We start from the raw sequence: 20,087 nt of genomic DNA on the forward strand, positions 1-20,087 counted from the left end.
TTAAGGCCAATGTAAATTATCCATGAATACAAGAATATTACGAACAAATATAATTGTTAAAGTACAGTATGTACTGTAGTAATACAACTTTGTATTGTATACATTGATAACATGATGGAATTTTTGTATTTAGACCTTCCAGGACCTTTCCAGGACCGTTTCCCGCCAGTAAAGGTTTATGCATTGTCTATTAATGTCTAAGTGACTGTGCTCCACGTTAGCAATGGGCATTCTCGGACAAATTGTGATTGAAAACTTCAAGTCATGGCGAGGAAAGCACGTCATAGGTCCATTTGTTGGCTTTAACTGTATTATTGGGACCAACGGATCTGGTAAGTCAGACTAATATATTAGCTATTTGTAGCTAACGGCTAGCTAGCTGCTGTATCTATTTCGTGGCTATGTAAGCTGAGCGCTAATACTATACTTGAGCACTTTTACTCTCGTTAACACATTTATTCACATGAATCGCCCATTTACTACTGAGGAAAATGTGAACCCTTATAAATACTCAGAAGTGGTGTTTTGGACCAGAATGTTAGACTTTAATTCATTCATGCTAGAAATAAATGACAGGGTTTTTTTCAAGCTAGCTTATACAATTCGGCTTAATGAGCTTCATCAATTACAGCAATATTTAACTTTACTTTATATTCACTTTGTAAAAACTATTAGGAATTACAGCTCAATTTGTATTCTGTTCATTACTAAATCTGAATGTGAAACAAAATTTTAATGTATAAGGCAGCTTATACATTAAGTATAGTAGCATAGTCCATCCATCCTTTTTCTATGCGGGTCACGGGTATGCTGGAGCCTATCCCACACGGGAGCAACACGCAAACTCCACACAGAGATACCAAGCAAAGAATCAAACCCTGGTCTTCCTGACCTCTTGGCTGTGTGGCCTATGTGTTAACCACTCGGGTTAAGATGCGGGTGCATCTTTTAAGTAGAATGTCGATAGTCGATATACTGAATATCCCGATATTTTTTCCATAAACTGAATTTAGACAAAAGTCAAAACCAAATATGTGTGCAAAGTTTTATTAAAATGGAAATAATCTTACAGAAAAAAATGTCCGCTTCAATAAAATAATAATTAATGTTCAATCTTCAGCATAATCATGCTGCACTCTGTAGCCGGGTTAGTGCCGTTAGCACTTCCATCTCACGTTCCCCATGACAACAGACGGTAAACATGGTGGATACCGTCAGCAACATTAACACCGTAGTTTCCACGGTTCACTCCCGCTATGCAGTCTCTCCTCTATTTCTCCGCGGGGATATCCGATCCCTTGACGTAGCGAAGGAGTGCTCATAGCTAACAGCTGCTCCTGGATGTCAACAAAGGAGTAAGCAACAAGCTACAAAGTAACAAGATGAACATCCGTGGCTGCACAATTGCATAAGGGCTTGGTATGGCACAAAAAAACAAAAAGGAAGTAATAAATAAAGTACTAATACGGAGCTGCCATACCAAGTTTGCGCTCGGGCAACATGGGACACCCCCATCAAATCCAGTCTATAGTGATATGAACAATATGCTTGTTTTTGATATTGTGTTTAAAACAAATATATCTTTTTTTAAATATGGAGCCCTAATGGTTAATACCAAATATTTTATGACTAAAACCAGGTAAGTCCAATCTGATGGACGCCATAAGCTTCGCCGTAGGGGAGAGAAGGTCTTCTCTCCGTGTGAAGCGCCTCTGTGACCTAATCCATGGAGCCCACATTGGACAGCCAGTGTCAAACAGCGCCCGTGTTGCCCTGCTGTACCAAGATGACATGGACCGGGAGATTGTCTTCTGTCGGAGCGTTTCGGGTCAGTCTGACTTGATGACTTAGATTATTCTTTAAGGTGCCCTATCCTACGCCTCCAACTGCCACTACTGTGTTGAATACTGCATTTGGTGCTGCTTTTGAAACCCTAATTTCTCTGAGAGGATCAATAAAGTTGTATCTAATATCCTCTATTCAACTTGCAGATGTGTATGTTTAAAATATACTCTAGTCCTACATGATGTGGAAGTGCATACCACAATCTTGTCAACTGTCAGGTATGAGATCTTGTGAATTTCTCAGGTCACAACTTCAGGAAGTCCATGTATGTCCACTTGTCTGGTGCCCATCTGTAAGTATTTCTTCAGATATACTGTGAACATTGTGTATCTTCCCATGCCATTCCCAAAGAAAGAGAAAAGAGGCCTTTTCGTTTTCAGGGCAGCTAAAGACTTCCTGTACCTCTTGGTCACTGCTCCTTTACTCTTGCCACGTCACAGACAGTTTCATGAATGCCGATTCTCCAGTATTCATTCATCCATAGCCAATATTGCTTTTGGCTTTACTGTTTGTTGATAACCATCAGCATATAACTGATTGAGGGAGGTGTGTCTCATTCCACTGACAGGAAGTGAAAAGTAAAAAAAATGTTCCTCCTTTTCTGTGAAGACTTTCCATAAGAAATTAGGGTGTGTCTGGGGAAAAAAGGCCAAGTTCATTCCAAATGGGCTTCTCCATATCAAACTCATCCCAGCATGCCTTTATGGACCTTTGCTAACAGAATGCAATTGTCCAAGATGGCTTGCTATGACTAAGAATTCATTAATCTACCCCATATTTTAGAATACAAACTACTCTAACCAACATTTTCTGTGTTATTGTATTCATCAGGTGACTCCTCCCAATACCACGTCAGTGGCGTTCAAGTTACTCTCAGCCAATACACTCAGGAGCTTGCTAAGATTGGAGTCGTCACCAAAGCTCAAAACTGCCTGGTGTTCCAGGTAGAATTCAGTGGTTCTACAATGTTCTGGTAATGAATGCAATTTATGAATGCCGTTCAGGATTGAGCTGCAGTGGTTAGCGCGTGGGTTTTCTCTGGGGACTCCGGTTTCCTCACACATTCCCAAAAAATGTTTAATTGGCGACTCCAAATTGTCCATACGCATGAATGTGAGTGTGAATGGTTGTTTGTTTATATGCCCTGTGATTGGCTGGCGACCAGTCCAGGGTGTACCCCGCCTCCCACCCAAAGACAGCTGGGGTAGGCTCCAGCACTCCCCCGTGACCTTTGTGAGGATGAGCGGTAGAAAATGAATGAATTAATGTTTGGGATTCACTAATGTTAGAATACTTGTCCGGCACCAGGGGACAGTAGAGTCCATCGCTCTGAAGAACCCAAAGGAGCGGACAAAGATGTTTGAGTTCATCAGTCAGTCCAGTGAGGTTAGTGCAGAGTACAACCAGAAGAAAGAGGCCCTACAGAAGGCCACGGAGGACACACATTTTCAGTTCAACAAAAAGAAATCTGCTGCTGTGGAGAGGAAACAGATGTCTCAAGAGAAATTAGAGGTGAGACAGTATAAAAACAAAACCTTCGATGAGGTATGACCTTTATAATAGCTCTAAGTACTTGAAATGTGCTTGCATTTTGAAAGTATTTAAACCTTTTATTTCTCCTTCCCAGGCCCAGAAGTACCAGGCTCTGGTGGATGAGCTTCACCAAAAGCGCTTGCAGCTGAGTCTGGCTGAGATTTATCATAACGAGAAGGCCATCGAGACCACCAGTAAAACTCTGAGTGAAAAACGGGACGCTGCTTCTGCACAGGAAGCTGCTGTGCTGGACTGGGAGCAGAACATCAAAACGCAAAAGAAGGAACATGGAAGCCTTGTCAGAGAGCAGCAGCTTCTGGAGAAAGAGACCGGGTATTGTATACATTCTTCAAATGCATTAGTGTTCACCAGTGGGGTAACGGTACATGTATTATAATCAGATTTTTCAGTACAAAATCTTACACATTTCCCATATGGTCCACATAAAAGTGTGGGACAAGAAGTGTGTGTCTACTCCATAGACAAATACAGTATACAGACCAAAAATAAAGTACTTCCTTATTTATATATAAAGACTATTGTTTTTCTTTAGCCTTTCTTCCGAGTTCGTTGGACCACGTACCTATTGGATTTTCAGTCCCAGACATTTTCCAAAAGACATTCCTTTCAGTAATGGACATTTTTGACTATTTTGATTTTGAAGGCACACAGAATATCGTGTTCAATGGCTTTCCAAACATGGTACATACCAAAAGAAAGATTAGACTCTGGGATTGGCTCCAGCACCCCTCGTGAGGATAAGCGGTAGAAAATGAGTGAATGAATACCGAACTGTCATTATGGCATACCGTTACCCCCCTATTGTCCACTAAAGGTTTGTTCAGACTTGCTCATGTCCAATAAAGAAATAAGATTTTCAAAAGTTTGTTTGTAACATAGATTGACTGAATGGATTTAAAATGACTCTGTTGCTTAGTGCCCAGGAGCACATTCTGGCCAAGTCTCAGTCTCAGTTCATCAAAGCCAAGGTCAGCACCTCCCATCAACTCAAGAAGATAGATGAGCTCAGACATGGCATTAAAAAGAGCCAGAAACTATTGGCTCTGAAGGAGCAGGAAATTGCTGAGATCCAGCAGGATAAAGTGAATCTGGAGAAGACCTGGAGGATCTACGAGAGACAATTTCAGGAACAGAGACTGGCCCAGGGGATGGATATTCAGCTGGATGCGGAGCAGGTAGGTAATATTCCCCATAGGCTCTCTGGCGGTGGGGGCTTGGTCTGGCTGGGTGGGGTGGGGTTTGCTGGGTGGTAGGAGCCAGTCTCTCTCCTTTCATACATTCTCAATGACAGTTACACATTCACACATATGCGTCCATTTATGCACATATACAGTACATACATGTAGACATACTTATGAATAGGGGGACCTATCCATGATATTATTATGCTATGGGTTTTATTACAGTCACGATGATGTCAGCAATAAGATTATTCCATTCCATTCCATTTTCCTCCACTTATCCGGGTCCAGGTCGCGGGGGCAGCAGTCTTAGAAGGGAAGCCCAGACTTCCCGGTCCCCAGCCACCTCCTCCAGCTCCACCGGGAGGACACCAAGGCGTTCCCAGGCCAGCTGTGAGACATAGTCCCTCCAGCGTGTCCTAGGTCTGCCCCGGGGCCTTTTCCCGGCTGGGCATGCCCGGAACACCTCACCAGGGAGGCGTCCGGGAGGCATCCGGACTAGATGCCCGAGCCACCTCAACTGACTCCTCTCGATGTGAAGGAGAAGCGGCTCTACTCTGAGCCCCTCCCGGATGGCTGAGCTCCTCACCCTATCTCTTAGGGTGAGTCCAGCTACCCTACGGAGGAAACTCATTTCAGCCGCCTGTATCCGCGATCTCATTCTTTCGGTCATGACCCAAAGCTCATGACCATAGGTGAGGGTGGGAACATAGATCGACCGGTAAATTGAGAGCTTTGCCCTCCGACTCAGCTCTCTTTTCACCACGATGGTCCGGTACAGCGACCGCATTACTGCCGAGGCTGCACCGATCCGTCTGTCGACCTCACGCTCCCACTTTCCCTCACTCGTGAACAAGACCCCGAGATACTTAAAGTCCTCCACCTGGGGCAGGACCTCATTCCCAACCCGGAGGGAGCACTCCACCCTTTTCCGACTGAGAACCATGGCCTCTGATTTGGAGGTACTGAGTCTCATCCCAGAAGCTTCACACTCAGATGCAAACCGTCCCAGTAAACGCTGAAGGTCGCAGCCCGAAGAAGCCATAAGAACCACATCATCTGCAAATAGCAGAGATGAGATTCTAAGGCCCCCGAACTGGACTCCCTCAACACCTTGGCTGCGCCTAGAAATTCTGTCCATGAAAATTGTGAACAGAATCGGTGACAAAGGGCAGCCTTGGCGGAGGCCAACGTTTATCGGAAACAGGCTCGACTTACTACTGGCAATGCGAACCAGACTCCTGCCCCGTTTGTACAAGGACCGGATAGCACGTAGTAGCGTGCCACCAATCCCGTACTCCTGGAGCACCCCCCAAAGGACGCCATGAGGGACACGGTCGAATGCCTTTTCCAGGTCCACAAAGCACATGTAGACTGGTTGGGCAAACTCCCATGCACCCTCAAGCACCCTCGTGAGGGTGTAGAGCTGGTCCAGTGTTCCACGACCAGGACAAAAACCGCATTGGACCTCCTGTATCAGAGGTTCGGCCAACGGTCGTACCCTTCTCTCCAGCACCCTGGAATAGACTTTCCCAGGGAGGCTGAGGAGTGTGATCCCCCTGTAGTTGGAACACACCCTCCGGTCACCCTTCTTGAAAAGGGGGACCACCACCCCGGTCTGCCAATCCAAAGGTACTGTTCCCGACTTCCATGCAATGTTGAAGAGACGTGTCAGCCAAGACAGTCCCTCAACATCCAGATGATAAGATTATTGCTGTGTGTTATTGCCATTTGGTTCACTGTTATGGTTAATACCTTCATTACTACTATTACAAGTGATATGTTTGACTGTTTCATTTCAGTAATATCACTGTGGCTGTTTAATATTTTGTTTTCTCCATTATAGTCTTTTATAACCATCATAGACATGCTGCTAATCCTGTTTGTTTTTGTTGTTCTGTTATTCTGTTGTTCTCGTCTCTCCTTGTATTGTCCCCGCAGTCCCCCCTCTGTTTCCATATTTTCTTTTTTTCTATCCCCATCTGCTCCAGTCCGGCCACTCCAAATTGCATAACAAAACATCAAATAAAGCCAGATAATACTCCATATAACAAAGAAGGTGTAGCTTACACTGACAAGACAAATCTCTTTAGCATGTAAAGGTATTAATATCTGTTCCAGTGGCTGGACAGGACATAAAACGGGGAAAAAACCCAATCTGTTTCAGAGTCAAACTGTCGGCATCAATAAGCCAGTATTAACTGTGCAGCCATTTTTTTAAATCGCAACCTTCGTGTTTATTAATTGTAATTGAAGTTGTTAAATATTCAATGTTTTTTCTGTGTGTGTGTGTGTCATAGCGGCAGCGCTACAAAGATCTCAAAGAGCTTGCAAGGAAGCAGAATGCAGTGCTCAGTCAGCAAGTTGAGAAGCTGCACTGGGAATTGAAGGCGGATTACGAGAAGGTGGCGTTTGATGAGCGCAAAAGGAAGGAAGGGGAGGTAATGTCATTAACACACTGGAAAAAGGAAAGAAATGTTATCAATAAAATGGCTACAGGGTGGAACGTGAATTACATCTTTTATATTTGCTGTCATATCAACAAGAGACAAGAAATATGTCCTTAGGGAAAATTTTAGCTTTGAACAATGCTAAAAACCTTCAGCATATCAGTATATGTATTGAAATATGGAACGGATTGAGTGAAGAACTCAAACTTTTTTAATGAAGTACAAAGAAGAGTCTCCAACCACTGTGTACATACAATGCTATGTCAATGCTAACTACTCTTGACACTTACTATTGATTCTTCATTCCATTGTCTACTCACATCATCCAACCACTTTCTGTTAGTCTTTTCATCAGTTATTATTTATTATTACTGTCACCTAATTTATTTACAGAGATTATATACCTTGACTCCTATTGTACCACATTGTAATACTACCTTATTATTTTCCTATGTATTTAACATTGGCAAAGAGTACAATTGCAATACAGGAAGTGAACAAATGTGTTGTAATTGATGTGATATAGAGAGGGGGTAGGACTAAATAACCTACTAAGCTACTCCTTTTTAAACATGTGAAACTATGAATTGTACTACAGTATGTGATGTGTTGCAATGTAACATGTATTCACGTTCAAAATAGATTAAACTATTACCATATCATTTAATTAATCATTCAAAGTTGAACAAGAGTGCCTGAATCTTAAACCGTCATCTTAGCGAGATTTGGTAACACTTTATGAAGGCCCTTTTCTGTTCCTAGTCAATAAAGTCAATAAACAATGTCTGCTGTAGGTTGGCATCAAGACCAACAAGTCTCAGTTGGATGATTTGACCCATAGAGCAGAGAAGCTGGAGGATTACACCAAGGCCTGCAAGTATGTCATGATTTACTTTTTATCACATAATATAGTATATTCCTGCAATTTATGAACTACAAGCAATAGACAGCTACTTTAAAAAATATGTATTTTGCACATATTATTTTCGTTTTACATTTGTTTTTTTCATCACGTTTTACCTGCATGTATGCCTTTTATTGTATCTGTATTTTATCAAACTGCTGGAACTGTAAATGTCTCTTGGGATGAATAAAATGTCCATATCTATAAATGCTGCCCACTACAATCTTAATCAAATGTAGATTTTTGTTCTGACATCATGAACTCTACGAACTGTAGACACTGTATGTTCGTAGGTCATCCCTCAGCGAGTTCCATAAACAGGAAGAAAGTTTGCGAGCAGATTTGCAGAGTGGCTGCCAGCGCACTGCTCAGGTGAACATGGAGCTGGCAAATGTTCTAGAGGAGCTTAGGAATGCACGCCTGGACAGGCAGGAGAGCAAACACCAGCTGCAACGCATAGAGATGCTGGAGAAGCTCCGCCGGCTCTTCCCCGAATCTGTGGTAACAGTGGAAATAGAAACACACAGATTAAAAGTTAAGTACTTTATTGCAACTGTAAGAATTGAGTTGGACTCATTTTTCACATTTCTTGTCCCAGTATGGCCGCCTGTGTGACTTATGCAACCCCATTCATAAGAAATACCAGCTGGCTGTTACCAAGGTGTTTGGCCACTACTTGAAGGCCATTGTGGTGACTACTGAAAAGGTGGCCCGTGACTGCATCCACTTCCTCAAGGCGGAGCGAGCCAATCCTGAGACCTTCCTTCCCATTGACTATTTGATTGTAGGCCTACTAAAGCATACATTAACTTACTTTTTAGGATGCATCATCATGAACTGTCACAATATGTGTTCAGGTCAGTCCCCTGAATGAGAGGCTGAGGGAGATTCCAGGTGCCAAGATGGTGGTGGACGTTGTAACCACAAGTGCTCCTCAATTGAGGAGAGTAGTGCAGTTTGTGTGCGGCAACGCAATGGTGTGTGAGACTATTAAAGAGGCTAGGAGCGTCGCCTTCGACAGGAAGGAGCGCCTTAAGGTAATAACCTCAGATTGGACCAGGAAATAATAGATAATGGGCTGTTGATCACACCTACTTCCTGTAGACTGTGTCTCTAGATGGGACCCTGTTTGCAAAGTCAGGTGTGATCTCTGGAGGTTCCAGTGACCTGAAGACCAAAGCTCGCTGCTGGGATGAGAAGGACGTTACCAAGTTAATTGAACGAAAGGAACAGCTCACTGCTGAGCTACGTGTAAGTCAGCATCTGTAAATAAGTACTCCTGTGTTTTCTGTTTAGTCATTATTGAAGAAGCGAAGGATGCCAAAGTCATTGTTTGCTATGCATTCATTCCAACACAGTACAGTCGATGGCCTTGTAACTCCACTTCTTAACACACGTCATATGCAACTGGTCTGGTGAATAGGTAAGATTCAGCGGGAGGGATCTGTGTTGCCAACCTATTGACTTGTCAGTATTCAGACAACTCGAGATTCTGTTTCTAGTGCCAAATATAGTTATGTATTTTTTCTGGTCTATTTGGACACTTTTGGAGAGATCATTCATTCATTCATTTTTTACCGCTTATCCTCACGAGGGTTGTGGGGGTGCTGGAGCCTATCCCAGCTGTCTTCAGAGGCGGAGTCCACCCTGGACTGGTCACCAGCCAATCACAGGGCACATATAGACAAACAACCATTCATACTCACATTCATACCTATGGACAATTTGGAGTCACCAATTAACCTAGCATGTCCACACAGAGATGGCCGAGGGTGAAATCGAACTCAGGTCTCTTCGCTTTGTGGCCTGCACACTAACCACTTGCGCACCGTGCAGCCTTGGAAGATCATGAAAGCATGTATAGCTCTTCTCAGCAAGCAGTCAGTGCTCCTGCTATGCTTCCTGTTGTCGAATGTCTGCTGTCTCTCCGTCGCTTTGAGGGGCTGCAGAATGCAGCAGCCCGCTTATTTACAGGAACTAAATGCTGGGAGAACAAATGTGCTATAGAAATAGTAGTTTGACCTGAATTGCTTTGTTACAGGATCTGATGAGGCTCAAGAGGAAGGAGTCAGAGCTGAATCAGATCATTGCTCAGGCTCAGGGTGCTCAGACTCGCCTCAAATACTCCAAAAGTGAGCTGGATAACCTCTGGAAGAAGAACATCCCCAAATGCCAAGGGGTATGATCACACACTAGAGTTTTAATTTTCCATATTATATTAATTCAGGTTTTTGATGAATGATAAAACAATGAAAATGCTGGACTATTAATGTAGACAATTCATTTCAGGATATTTCTCACCTGGAGAGTGAATTGGTAAACCTGGACTCTCAGATCAAGATGCAGCTGGAGAGTGTGGAAGCAAAGGAAGGGGCCATAAAGGGCCTGAGAGACCAAATTGAACAGGTATAAAACCTTCAACCCAACTGAGTGTGATAGTGTTGAAAGCAAAACAGTAGCCATTATTGCTCAAAGGCTTCACAAATCGAGATAGGATGGTCATACCTGTGGAAGTTTTCCTTATTCAGACAGAAGACTTGGTATTCTCTGACTTCTGTGCTGACATCGGTGTGGACAACATCAGAGTGTATGAGCTGGGGCAGTTGAAACAGCAGGAGGAGCACGACAAGAAGTGGTACCAACAGACTCACAACGCTTTATCAGTCATAATGTCTGCATGATACTGCGCTGTAAATACTCTCAGCTTGGAGTTTGAGATCCAGTGTACTCGCTTGAATGCCAAGCTGCAGTATGAACAAGAGCAACTGGAGAAGGAAAAGAAGCAGCTTGGTGAAAAGCAGGTGACCATCAACAAGGAAGAAAGTGTCATCGCTGAGAAGCAGAAGGTTAGTGTGATATAACGTCATTTTTGAATGGAACCAGAGCTGGGGATCTTCATAAGTCATAGTCATCAAGTAAATGTTTTAATGTTTAAGTCATGTGATCTTCATTGAGATGTTTTTAACCTAATCCTTAGTCTCACTTTGAAGGATGAGGAGAAGCTGCTGAAGGCTGTTGAAGAAGGTGACGAAAAACTACAGGAGATGAAGAATCAGCTGCTGGCAAAGAAGAGACAGGTAGCAGCCATTAAATCGGAGCTGGATGAGAAAATCCTGCACCTCAGAGAGAGTAAGAGGTATGACAAATAAATAGTGATGGGTGCCAGTTTTATATCATAATATCATAACAAATACCCAGCTGAATCAAAATCAATTGTGTGTTTATAAGATGGGCATATGAAATATAATTTGCTTATTTATATCCCAATATTACCTGCAAGCCAAGTGAGGATAAGCGGCATAGTAAATGGGTGGATGGATAACCCATTTGTTGTGTTTTGATTCTGTAAAGGTGTCTTAACCATGTACTGAGTGCAATTCTAGTTTTTACTTTTTAACACTACCATTATTTATTGTGTTAATGCAGCTTTATATTGTGGCTGTAAATCTGCATAGTAAGTTAGATTTCATAAAGCTTAGAGTGTGTAGTAAAGTTGTTAGCATTTCACAGGAACCTATGAAATACGTCTAACTTGTCGTCTTATTTGGAAAAATGAATCTGATTTTAGATAACTACCATGTTTTGATTGTCCCTTAATTTCTGGTCATGCATACATTTCCACAACACAAACATTTGCTTTAACAAGAGGAAACTTTGTTCTCCATCAGAGGGTTGCTGAAATGTCAGCAAGAGGTGATGTCTGCAGAGAACAGCTTGGAGTACAACCGTTTAACACGACATAATTTGCTGTTGGCCTGCAAAATCCAGGGTCTACCAGTAACTATGCTGTCAGGCAATCTGCATGACATCAGTGAAGTGCAGGTAAAACGAGATACAGTATGAAGGTCTGCTACCATACTCTAGGTGACTCCACCAAACATTTAAACTCCTAATTTTAATGCCTGGACCTCATTTTATATTTGCTTTGACTACACACTTGCTGGTCTTGTGATTATTTTGGTTCTCTGAAGCTGGACACAGAATCTGAAAGTAGCTCAGCCACAATCAACATATATGAGAGAGAGGCCCAGCTCGTTGTCGACTACTCTTGCCTGGAAACCAAGAGCAGGGTGACAGATCGTCCTTACTTACTTTCTCAGCAATAATAAGACCAGCAAGTTGTGAAACATGGTGCGTATCTGTGTGTGTGTTTGTGTGCACAGGACATGCCTGCAGAGGAGGTGGATGGTTATCTTGAGAAACAGAGGGAGTCTCTTTATTCCTTAGAGAAGGAGCTGCATTGCGCCACCACTCCCAATTTAAAAGCTGTGGAAAAGATGAGAGAGTTGAAGGACAAGCTACAGGAGCTGAAAGATGGTACTTTGTCTTGTCACTTAATTTCCGACTTTGACTGTGTCTAATAGATGTACTAGGCATCTCAGTTACTCACGCTTTTTGTCATTCACAGGCCGGTGGATTTAGCACATAATCCCTGCGAATAATTTCGATCTACAGTATATGCTAAGACAGAGGTTCCCAAACTTGGACTTTTCACTTGGAACTTGGAATTACGGGTTACCGAGCAGTGTCATATTTAATAATATATCTCATTAATAATGAATAAATCTTATTAGAGTATGCTATAAAAAAACTGCACGCCAAAAATGGCCGTTGGGCTACACTTTGGACAACCCTAGTCTACTGCGTTTATTTTTCAGGAAAGTGCAACAATGCATCCAAATGCAAGAGTCACAGTTTGAAGAGGTCCCCATCTTTCCTGAACAATGGCAGCACTCTGCTTTCATCTTATTCACTTGTGTGTTTCCTCGGGGAGGCCAAGTGTTCCCAAACAGGACACTTTAATGACGAAAGAGGGTTTTCAAGTTCTCTTTGGGACTATAGCAAGCCATGACTTTTGCTAGCCAAAGGCTGTACTGTATTTATTTACCAAATAGACACACACATCCTGAAACTGAAGGTTCTGTTCTGAACAATCTGTTTAGGAATACATGTACCGTTACACCCTTGATTAAAGCTGAAGCTAATGCAGAGTGTTTTTTTTCCCTGGCTCAAGCCTTCAATGCCTGCACCAGAATCGTTAGGAAGTGCCACCGGGAGTTTGAAGAAGTCAAAGTTAGGCGCTCACAGCTTTTCAACAAGTGCTTCAATCATGTGTCTGTTGCAATTGACCAGATCTACAAAAGGATATGTCGGAACAGCAGCGCTCAGGTGAAAACACCACTTTGGGACCCTCACAAAGGCACATCAATTTTTAATTCAGAAGGTGAGATTTTGTGCATGACATTTAATATGATGTTGGAAAATGTTCTGCAGGCCATTCTGACCCCAGACAATCCAGAAGAGCCATATCTGGGAGGGATCAACTACAGCTGCGTGGCTCCTGGGAAGCGCTTCATGCCCATGGAAAATCTGTCTGGTGGGGAGAAAGCCCTTGCCGTCCTGGCACTGGTGTTTGCCATGCATAGGTAACACTGCACCAGTGTACAATCAATGAAAGTGAAAACTGCAGAAAGTATGCATAGTGACATGATGTACAATTTCTTACAGGACAAACGTTTAAAGCCTTTGTGGAGGCTGTACTTCCTGAGGGCCCTTTGTTAGTACTTAAAGTTCAATATTCCGTGTCTATTACATCCCTCATTTGTTTCTCAGTTTCAGACCTGCTCCATTCTTAATTTTGGATGAGGTGGATGCTGCCCTTGACAACTCCAACATTGGGAAGGTAAAATTGTAGAAATCTGTAAAAATACCGTGCAGCCCGCAATAGCAATATTTCCCAGGAAATGTTTCTTGGGTAATATTACTGTGGCTGTATAATACTTTGTCCTCTCCATTATGGTCTTAAAATCTGAAAGAAACAAACACAAAGACATTTGCTGGTTTGTTCTGTTATTGTCATTGTAATTGTTGTTGTTGCTATTTTTCTTTTCTGTTTTTGCCCCCCTCTTGTGCCCGCATTCCCCACTCTGTTTCCTTTTTTCTTCTTTTCTATCCCCTCCTGCTGCTGTCCGGCTGTTCCAAATTTCCTTGACAACAAAAGATCAAATACAGTCAAATAATACTCCATATAACAGAGAAGGTGTAGCTTATACTTTTCCCTGACAGAGCAACTCTGTTTAGCATTTAGATTAGTAATACTATCGGACACAATGGCTGGACAGGACAAAAAAAAGTAATAAAGTATTTAGTGCAACGTTGGTTGTGACCTTTTTTTCCCCACAGGTGGCCAGCTTCATCAGGGAGGAGACCAGAGAGAAGATGCAGTTCATCATCATCTCCTTGAAGGAGGAGTTCTTCTCCAGAGCTGATGCCCTTCAGGGAGTTTACTCAGATGTAAAAAAAATGTCATGAAATTAAGTCTTTGAATTGTTAAGGACAAAGCCATCACTGCAGTGTTGTGTTTCCCAGTTTGATGGCTGCATGAACAGTCGCATCGTGACGCTGGACCTTCGTCCCTACCCTTTGCTCGAAGGCAACAACGGAACACATGCAGATGAAGTTGAGAGAGCACCATCGACTGGATTTGAATGAATCCTCTACTGGTGGTTTCTTTTTTCCAGCTCTTAACAGTTTGCTAACAATTACTTCATTTTTTCATTGAAATTGTTTACAATGAAGAGTTTTGAACAGTTCTGTTATTATTCTGTTGGCAGTCTGTGTGTTTGAATTCACTCGTCAGTGAAAGTTCTGTCAAATTAACTGTTCGTTGTTGTTTAGTAATAGAGGGGGCAGTTTTAAACATACCATAATACTAGTTAAATAAACCATAACACTAATTTGTCCTTCACAGTGTGCCATATTTATAGGTGCTGCATGTTTATATAGTATAATATTGCATGTGTTTTAAACTACGTTTGAATCCAAGTTAGGCCTTTAACATGTACTGTATGCTGTATGTTGACGTTTTTCAATTGTGTGTTATGTCTCGAGTTGGCCATATGGGGGCGCAAAAGATCAACTGACCGGATATACCACGTCATGAAATTAAATGAGTTAAACAACTTTCTAACATTGTTCAGTTGCCGTTCTTTCCTATTAGTTTTAACTCCTTATCGCCCAATAATTTATGCATCTACAGGAAGTACAGCTGATTTTTTTATTTTATTTTTTTACTAGTGTAACGTTAGCTTTACGTCATCCACCATGTGACCTATATTTACGGAAGTGAAGTCCTCCCCTTTCGTGGATTTGCCTTTTATCAAGTCTTAGCGTCTTTTTCAATCTTTTAAGGTTAATCGTTAATGTTAACGTCACATTTAGCCACTCAACTAATGCATGTAAGCTACATAAAACCAGGATTGACATTAGATTTGGTCTTAACGTGTAGTTAATAGCAAGTAGACGTTATGTGTCTAAGCTAGCAACACTAGCTCTGTAATTTAGCACACTAAATTCAATATCATTTTCCCCACGGTACTCCAGTCGTCGTTGTTCTGAAGTCACCTCCGGTGGTTTGACTGGAGCATCAGCCATCAGGTAACATTAGTTCGGGTAGCTAGCATCATGGGGGCCGAGCAGAGCGGAGATGCTGAGCACAAACACTCAGACTACAGCTCGTCTGGTGAGCATATTTCTCCTATTTATTGCTGTGTCATTCTCAAGTTCAGTCCTACCGACAACCAGCGTTTCATAATAAGGGCAATCATCCATTACTTTGGTACTGATCTCATGACACGCTCCCATTGTTATTCTTTCCCTTTAGTCCCAACTTTATGCTCCCTTGCGGTTTAATGGCATTTATCCTTATGAACACCGTTCCATTACGGGATTGGCAGTATTGTATGTTGCACAGTTAGACCAAGTGCCCACTGTAGATGTCTCTACCTTTTGTAGTGGTTCCCTCTCCAGCCAAGCAGAAGGCAAAGATGGACGACATTGTTGTTGTGGCCCCGGGGACCCAGTCTATGAGAAACATCCACAATGACCCTGATGTTATCAAGCTCCAAGAGATTCCCACCTTCCAGCCACTCTTGAAAGGTTGGTGGCAAGTCCTTGACATCTGAACAGGGTGTCCAAAAGGTTTTGGTGTGGCAAAACTGATTATTAAATGCTGAAGAGATGTAGCCCAAGACTTCTGTTCATTTAGCATGCAAAAATGATTAAAATGTTTCTAATTGCCAATGTCGGAGCAGTTCTCTGTGTCAGTTCTCTACAATAGCAGAGGAGACACAATGTCTGTCTAATTGCAATAATTAGCATTACTTATGCGGTCATCTAGTCAACTGCTCTGTTTCATCCTCGTTAAGTGCCATGACCTTTGCTCCCTCACAGGAGTTTTGAGTGGTCAGACCTCGCCTAGCAGTGTGTGTCTGGAAAGACTGGATCCAGTACAGGTCCTGCAGCTCTGCATCCGCTACCAAGACCACCTCCATCAGTGTGCCGAGGCCGTCTCCTTTGACCAGAATGCTTTAGTTAAGCGCATCAAAGAGGTGAGTCTTATGAGACGCACGTCTTCCACTGCCACATATCTCCCACAGAGCAGTCAGTCTCTGGGAAGTCAAACAACGAATGACGTCAGCCTCATGCCAGTGTAAGCCAGTCTTTCAGGATGCTAGCGGATTTGGAACGTTAATGTAACAAAAGGACGGGAGCTATCGCTGTGTTTAGGCAAGTGTATTCACGTGTACAGTAAGTCTGTTAGCAATCTAACAACTCACACAACACACGTCCAGCCGTCATAATAACAGTGGTTTTCGCTATATCCTGTTTACCTTTGTTCACATGAATGAAGAAGAATAAAAAAATAGCTTACACCATCAAAGTACAATACTTATCAAAAGTAAACATCTTTTGTAATAGTGTACTTCTGTAAAAAGAAATTTATATTCAAGTTGAATAGGCTCAAGCACACCCCAGCGACCCGAATGTGGATAAGGGAATAGAAAATGAATGGATGGATATTCATGTTGAACGGTTTTATCTTTACAGCAGGGGTCTCAAACTCAATTTACCTGGGGGCCACTGGAGCTAGGGTCTGGGTGAGACTGGGCCGCATCAGGTTTTTCACAAAAAAAAATGCATTTATTAGAAACAGAAAAATATACAAACTTTTTCATTGCTTTGGTTCCCGATTTTCTACAATAAAAGTTCTGATAAAACATTCCACTGTTCTCAAATATCTTAATTTTGATATTTCTGCACAAAATAAGATGAAAAATAAATAAACAAATCAAGAATAAAGAGAATCAATCAATCAGTAATAAATAAATGTAATAATCATAATAAAACGGTAAATAATAAAAACTTAAGAAACCACATACAGTTGGTGGGTAGACAAATGAAAATGTTCATATAATTAATGAAATTAACGAAAAAGTTTAGGCATTTTGTCCAAAAAGAACTGTGGTTAGCCCCCACATCTAAACCTTGTAAACGTTTATGACACTGCCTCTAAAAAGCATTGGAATCGGAACTGGAATTGCCCATGCCTAGTCATGATGCTCCATGTTGAAAACAGTGTTTTGTTCTGCTGACTCAATGTCTTGTGCCGGTCCAGATGGACCTTTCTGTGGAGACCTTGTTCAGCATCATGCAGGAGCGTCAGAAGCGCTACGCCAAGTACGCAGAGCAGATCCAGAAGGTCAACGAGATGTCTATGATCTTGAGACGCATCCAAATGGGCATCGACCAGACGGTGCCGCTAATGGAGCGCCTCAACAACATGCTGCCTGTGAGCGAGCGCCTGGAACCCTTCAGCATGAGGCCAGACGGGGACTCTGGCTCTAAGTAAGCCAGCAAGAGAGCCTGAACCTGAGGTGATGACCGCTTTTTTTATTCTCTTTGGGTTTTGTGGAGTTCTATGCAGCTGCCTGCTTATGAGCTTTTGGGTTTGAGCGTTCCAAAACTCTAAACCTTGCAAGCACAAGACATGATTGCAAATGAGCTCTGGATGCCCCAGAAACCTGAGAAAGTGAAACTTTGTGGATTTAAAAGCTGCACAAACGTGGAGAGAAGAACAAACCATGCAGCCAGTGTGACTCTCATACACGTTCCCTGCATGGCCAGCTGCTTCTTTGTTTTGTTTTGTTTTTTGGGGGGGGTTGAACATTCACATGGAACATTTCCATTGATTTATGACTTAAGGTTAGTCATCGAGCCTCAAGCACCATCATTGCAATCCGTTTTCACTTATGCCACTTATTCTTACTAGAGTCGTGGGTGTCCCAGCTGACTTTGGGGGAGAGGCGGGGTACACCCTGGACTGGTCGCCAGCCAATCACAGGGCACATATAGACAAACAACCATTCACACTCACATTCATACCTATGGACACCTATGGAATCGTTAGGAATTGCAATCAGAAGCGTTCAAATTCAAACGAGTTTTTCATATTATGAATGGCTCCTACAAGCTAATTGAAGCTTAGTTTGTTTTTGCTCTATATTAACTCATTCACTGCCAAAGACGTTGATCGCAGGTGCTAGAGATGAAAGTCATGTGCAACTTGTGTGGGAATTTCTTGTAGGCAATGTATTTCTGTCGCAGCAGGAGACAAAAGTTCTATTTACCTTCAATCGGCAGCAACAGTTTGTCTGGCTGTGCATCTGTCGCGATCGCGAAGGATAGGGGTGACGTTTGTGACACCATTGTTGTTGTGCGTCTATAAATAGTATGCGCGAGTACAAACGCACACTTCTATAATTTACACAGGCGCAAACATCTGTTAATAGATTATTTTGTGTTGTGTTCTAAATCTGTGAATAAATGTAGTTATTTGTCATGAAAATCTTTTTTTCTTGTGTTGTTTTTGTTGTTTCTTAGAAGTAAACTCTTCATATGTTTGGGGTGTTACTAAAACAAAAAATCTGGATGTCAGTCACCGTTTTGTCTAAGTTTGCTTCTCTGCAGAACAAACAAATTTTCTTTTTTTGTCAAAATCAGGTGTGTTATGTTCTATGTTCTACTGCTGATTTATATAGACCCAAAAAGGCCAGAAACAAAGTCTTTTTTATGAAAGAAGAGAGTCTAACGTTTCTTTATATAATTTCAATGTTTATTATGCTAAAACTCAATATTCTGTGGTTCAGCATACTAATGCCCCAAAACTCAGTATGGCAGTAAAGATGTACAAATTATATTTCATAGAATGTGCTGCAAATAATACCCAGGCTGCACTTTGGACACCCCTGCATTAAAAGAACCCAAACCAAGGTAGTACTGTTTAGCTGTAAAAGTGTTGAAAATAAAACTGTGCCATAAGAAGTGTCAGCTATTGAATTCATTCATTCCCATGGAAACACAAGCCCCATTTCCTCTAAGGAGTACTATTTGATTTTTTTTTTTTTGTTTCCTGTTCACTTCTGCTAGTGTTGTGGTGTTATATTTGTTATGCTTGAAATGTATCTTTTCACAAAAAGCCTTTTCTCTCCCTTTTTTTGTTGAGAAGAGATATTTTGCTGAAACGTACCCAAGTTCTACTGCTGATTACTAACGAATGGAAAAAGGTAAAAACAAACATTTTTTTTCCTAATGAAAGATGAGTCTAATCTTTCTTTTAATACATACCATGTTAATATAGTTCAATAACACAATTTTCTGTGTGCCTTGAAAAATATTAAATATTGTCATATTATAATATTAAAGGGAACCTATTATGATTTTTTCATTTTTCTGACCTATAAATGTTAGAATGTTGTATTCTTGTGTTAAACAATGCCAACGGTTCAGATAATGAGGTGTGTGCATTTGGAAGTGAACCCTGAAAGATGTTTTGGATAGAGTGACTGTTTTCAATGTGATCTGGATGTCCTTATATGGGCTGCATATTTCCTGCACTCAGTAAACACAGACCTAGGTATCAGGAAGTACTCAGTGCTTGGGATGTGACTAATCACAGCGGAGTGGGCGTACCTAGAGGAGGGGTGGTGGTGGAGTAAATTAGAAAGACCGTTTGCGTCGGAAACAGGAAAAAACATGGAAACACTGCACAAAGAGGTGTCGAATCTGAAAGATCTAGAAAGCTTTATGTGTTGTTATTGTGTGTAGCTGCTCTATAAGAGTCCACAACTCAATACCAATTGCTGGAAATGAGCATAGTAGGTCCCCTTTAAAAAATATGTCATGGGTGTTAAATGCATAGAAACGAAAGCAGATTTGAGTTAGAAGTGAAAAGCATTCATTTAGTGTGATGTCAATTCAACTTTTATCTTTTTTATGGGATGCTAATCCGCTTTCATAATGTTTTGCTGCGGA

The 20,087-nt window shown here is 41.8% G+C and overlaps 2 protein-coding genes across 3 annotated transcripts; both read left to right on the plus strand.

Annotated features, from left to right (window-relative positions):
• The first annotated feature begins 143 nt into the window (after nucleotides 1–143).
• Nucleotides 144–14,771, plus strand: smc1b (structural maintenance of chromosomes 1B). 2 transcript variants are annotated; one of them, XM_058076181.2, is made up of 25 exons: nucleotides 144–332; nucleotides 1,640–1,828; nucleotides 2,677–2,789; nucleotides 3,154–3,357; nucleotides 3,473–3,711; nucleotides 4,316–4,574; nucleotides 6,881–7,021; nucleotides 7,825–7,907; nucleotides 8,228–8,468; nucleotides 8,533–8,718; nucleotides 8,792–8,971; nucleotides 9,039–9,185; nucleotides 9,976–10,113; nucleotides 10,224–10,340; nucleotides 10,463–10,569; nucleotides 10,639–10,780; nucleotides 10,925–11,070; nucleotides 11,603–11,756; nucleotides 11,906–12,004; nucleotides 12,098–12,251; nucleotides 12,949–13,103; nucleotides 13,209–13,360; nucleotides 13,548–13,617; nucleotides 14,118–14,228; nucleotides 14,304–14,771. In XM_058076181.2, exons 1-25 carry the CDS (start codon nucleotides 224–226, stop codon nucleotides 14,424–14,426), a joined length of 3,759 nt encoding a protein of 1,252 aa, XP_057932164.2. In that variant the 5' UTR covers nucleotides 144–223; the 3' UTR covers nucleotides 14,427–14,771. The 2 variants fall into 2 exon arrangements, with proteins under 2 accessions (XP_057932164.2, XP_057932166.2); XM_058076183.2 differs by having other exon boundaries at nucleotides 145–332; nucleotides 8,228–8,435.
• Nucleotides 14,772–15,049: 278 nt separating this feature from the next.
• Nucleotides 15,050–19,607, plus strand: borcs5 (BLOC-1 related complex subunit 5). The gene is made up of 4 exons (XM_058076184.2): nucleotides 15,050–15,456; nucleotides 15,729–15,872; nucleotides 16,167–16,324; nucleotides 17,392–19,607. The coding sequence occupies exons 1-4, from the start codon at nucleotides 15,399–15,401 to the stop codon at nucleotides 17,623–17,625; spliced, it is 594 nt and encodes a 197-aa protein (XP_057932167.2). The 5' UTR covers nucleotides 15,050–15,398; the 3' UTR covers nucleotides 17,626–19,607.
• Nucleotides 19,608–20,087: the final 480 nt, after the last annotated feature.

This window comes from Doryrhamphus excisus, linkage group LG1 (assembly GCF_037039965.1).
Source record: "Doryrhamphus excisus strain RoL-2023G ecotype Guam linkage group LG1, RoL_Dexc_Guam_v1.1, whole genome shotgun sequence".
NCBI lineage: Eukaryota > Metazoa > Chordata > Actinopteri > Syngnathiformes > Syngnathidae > Doryrhamphus > Doryrhamphus excisus.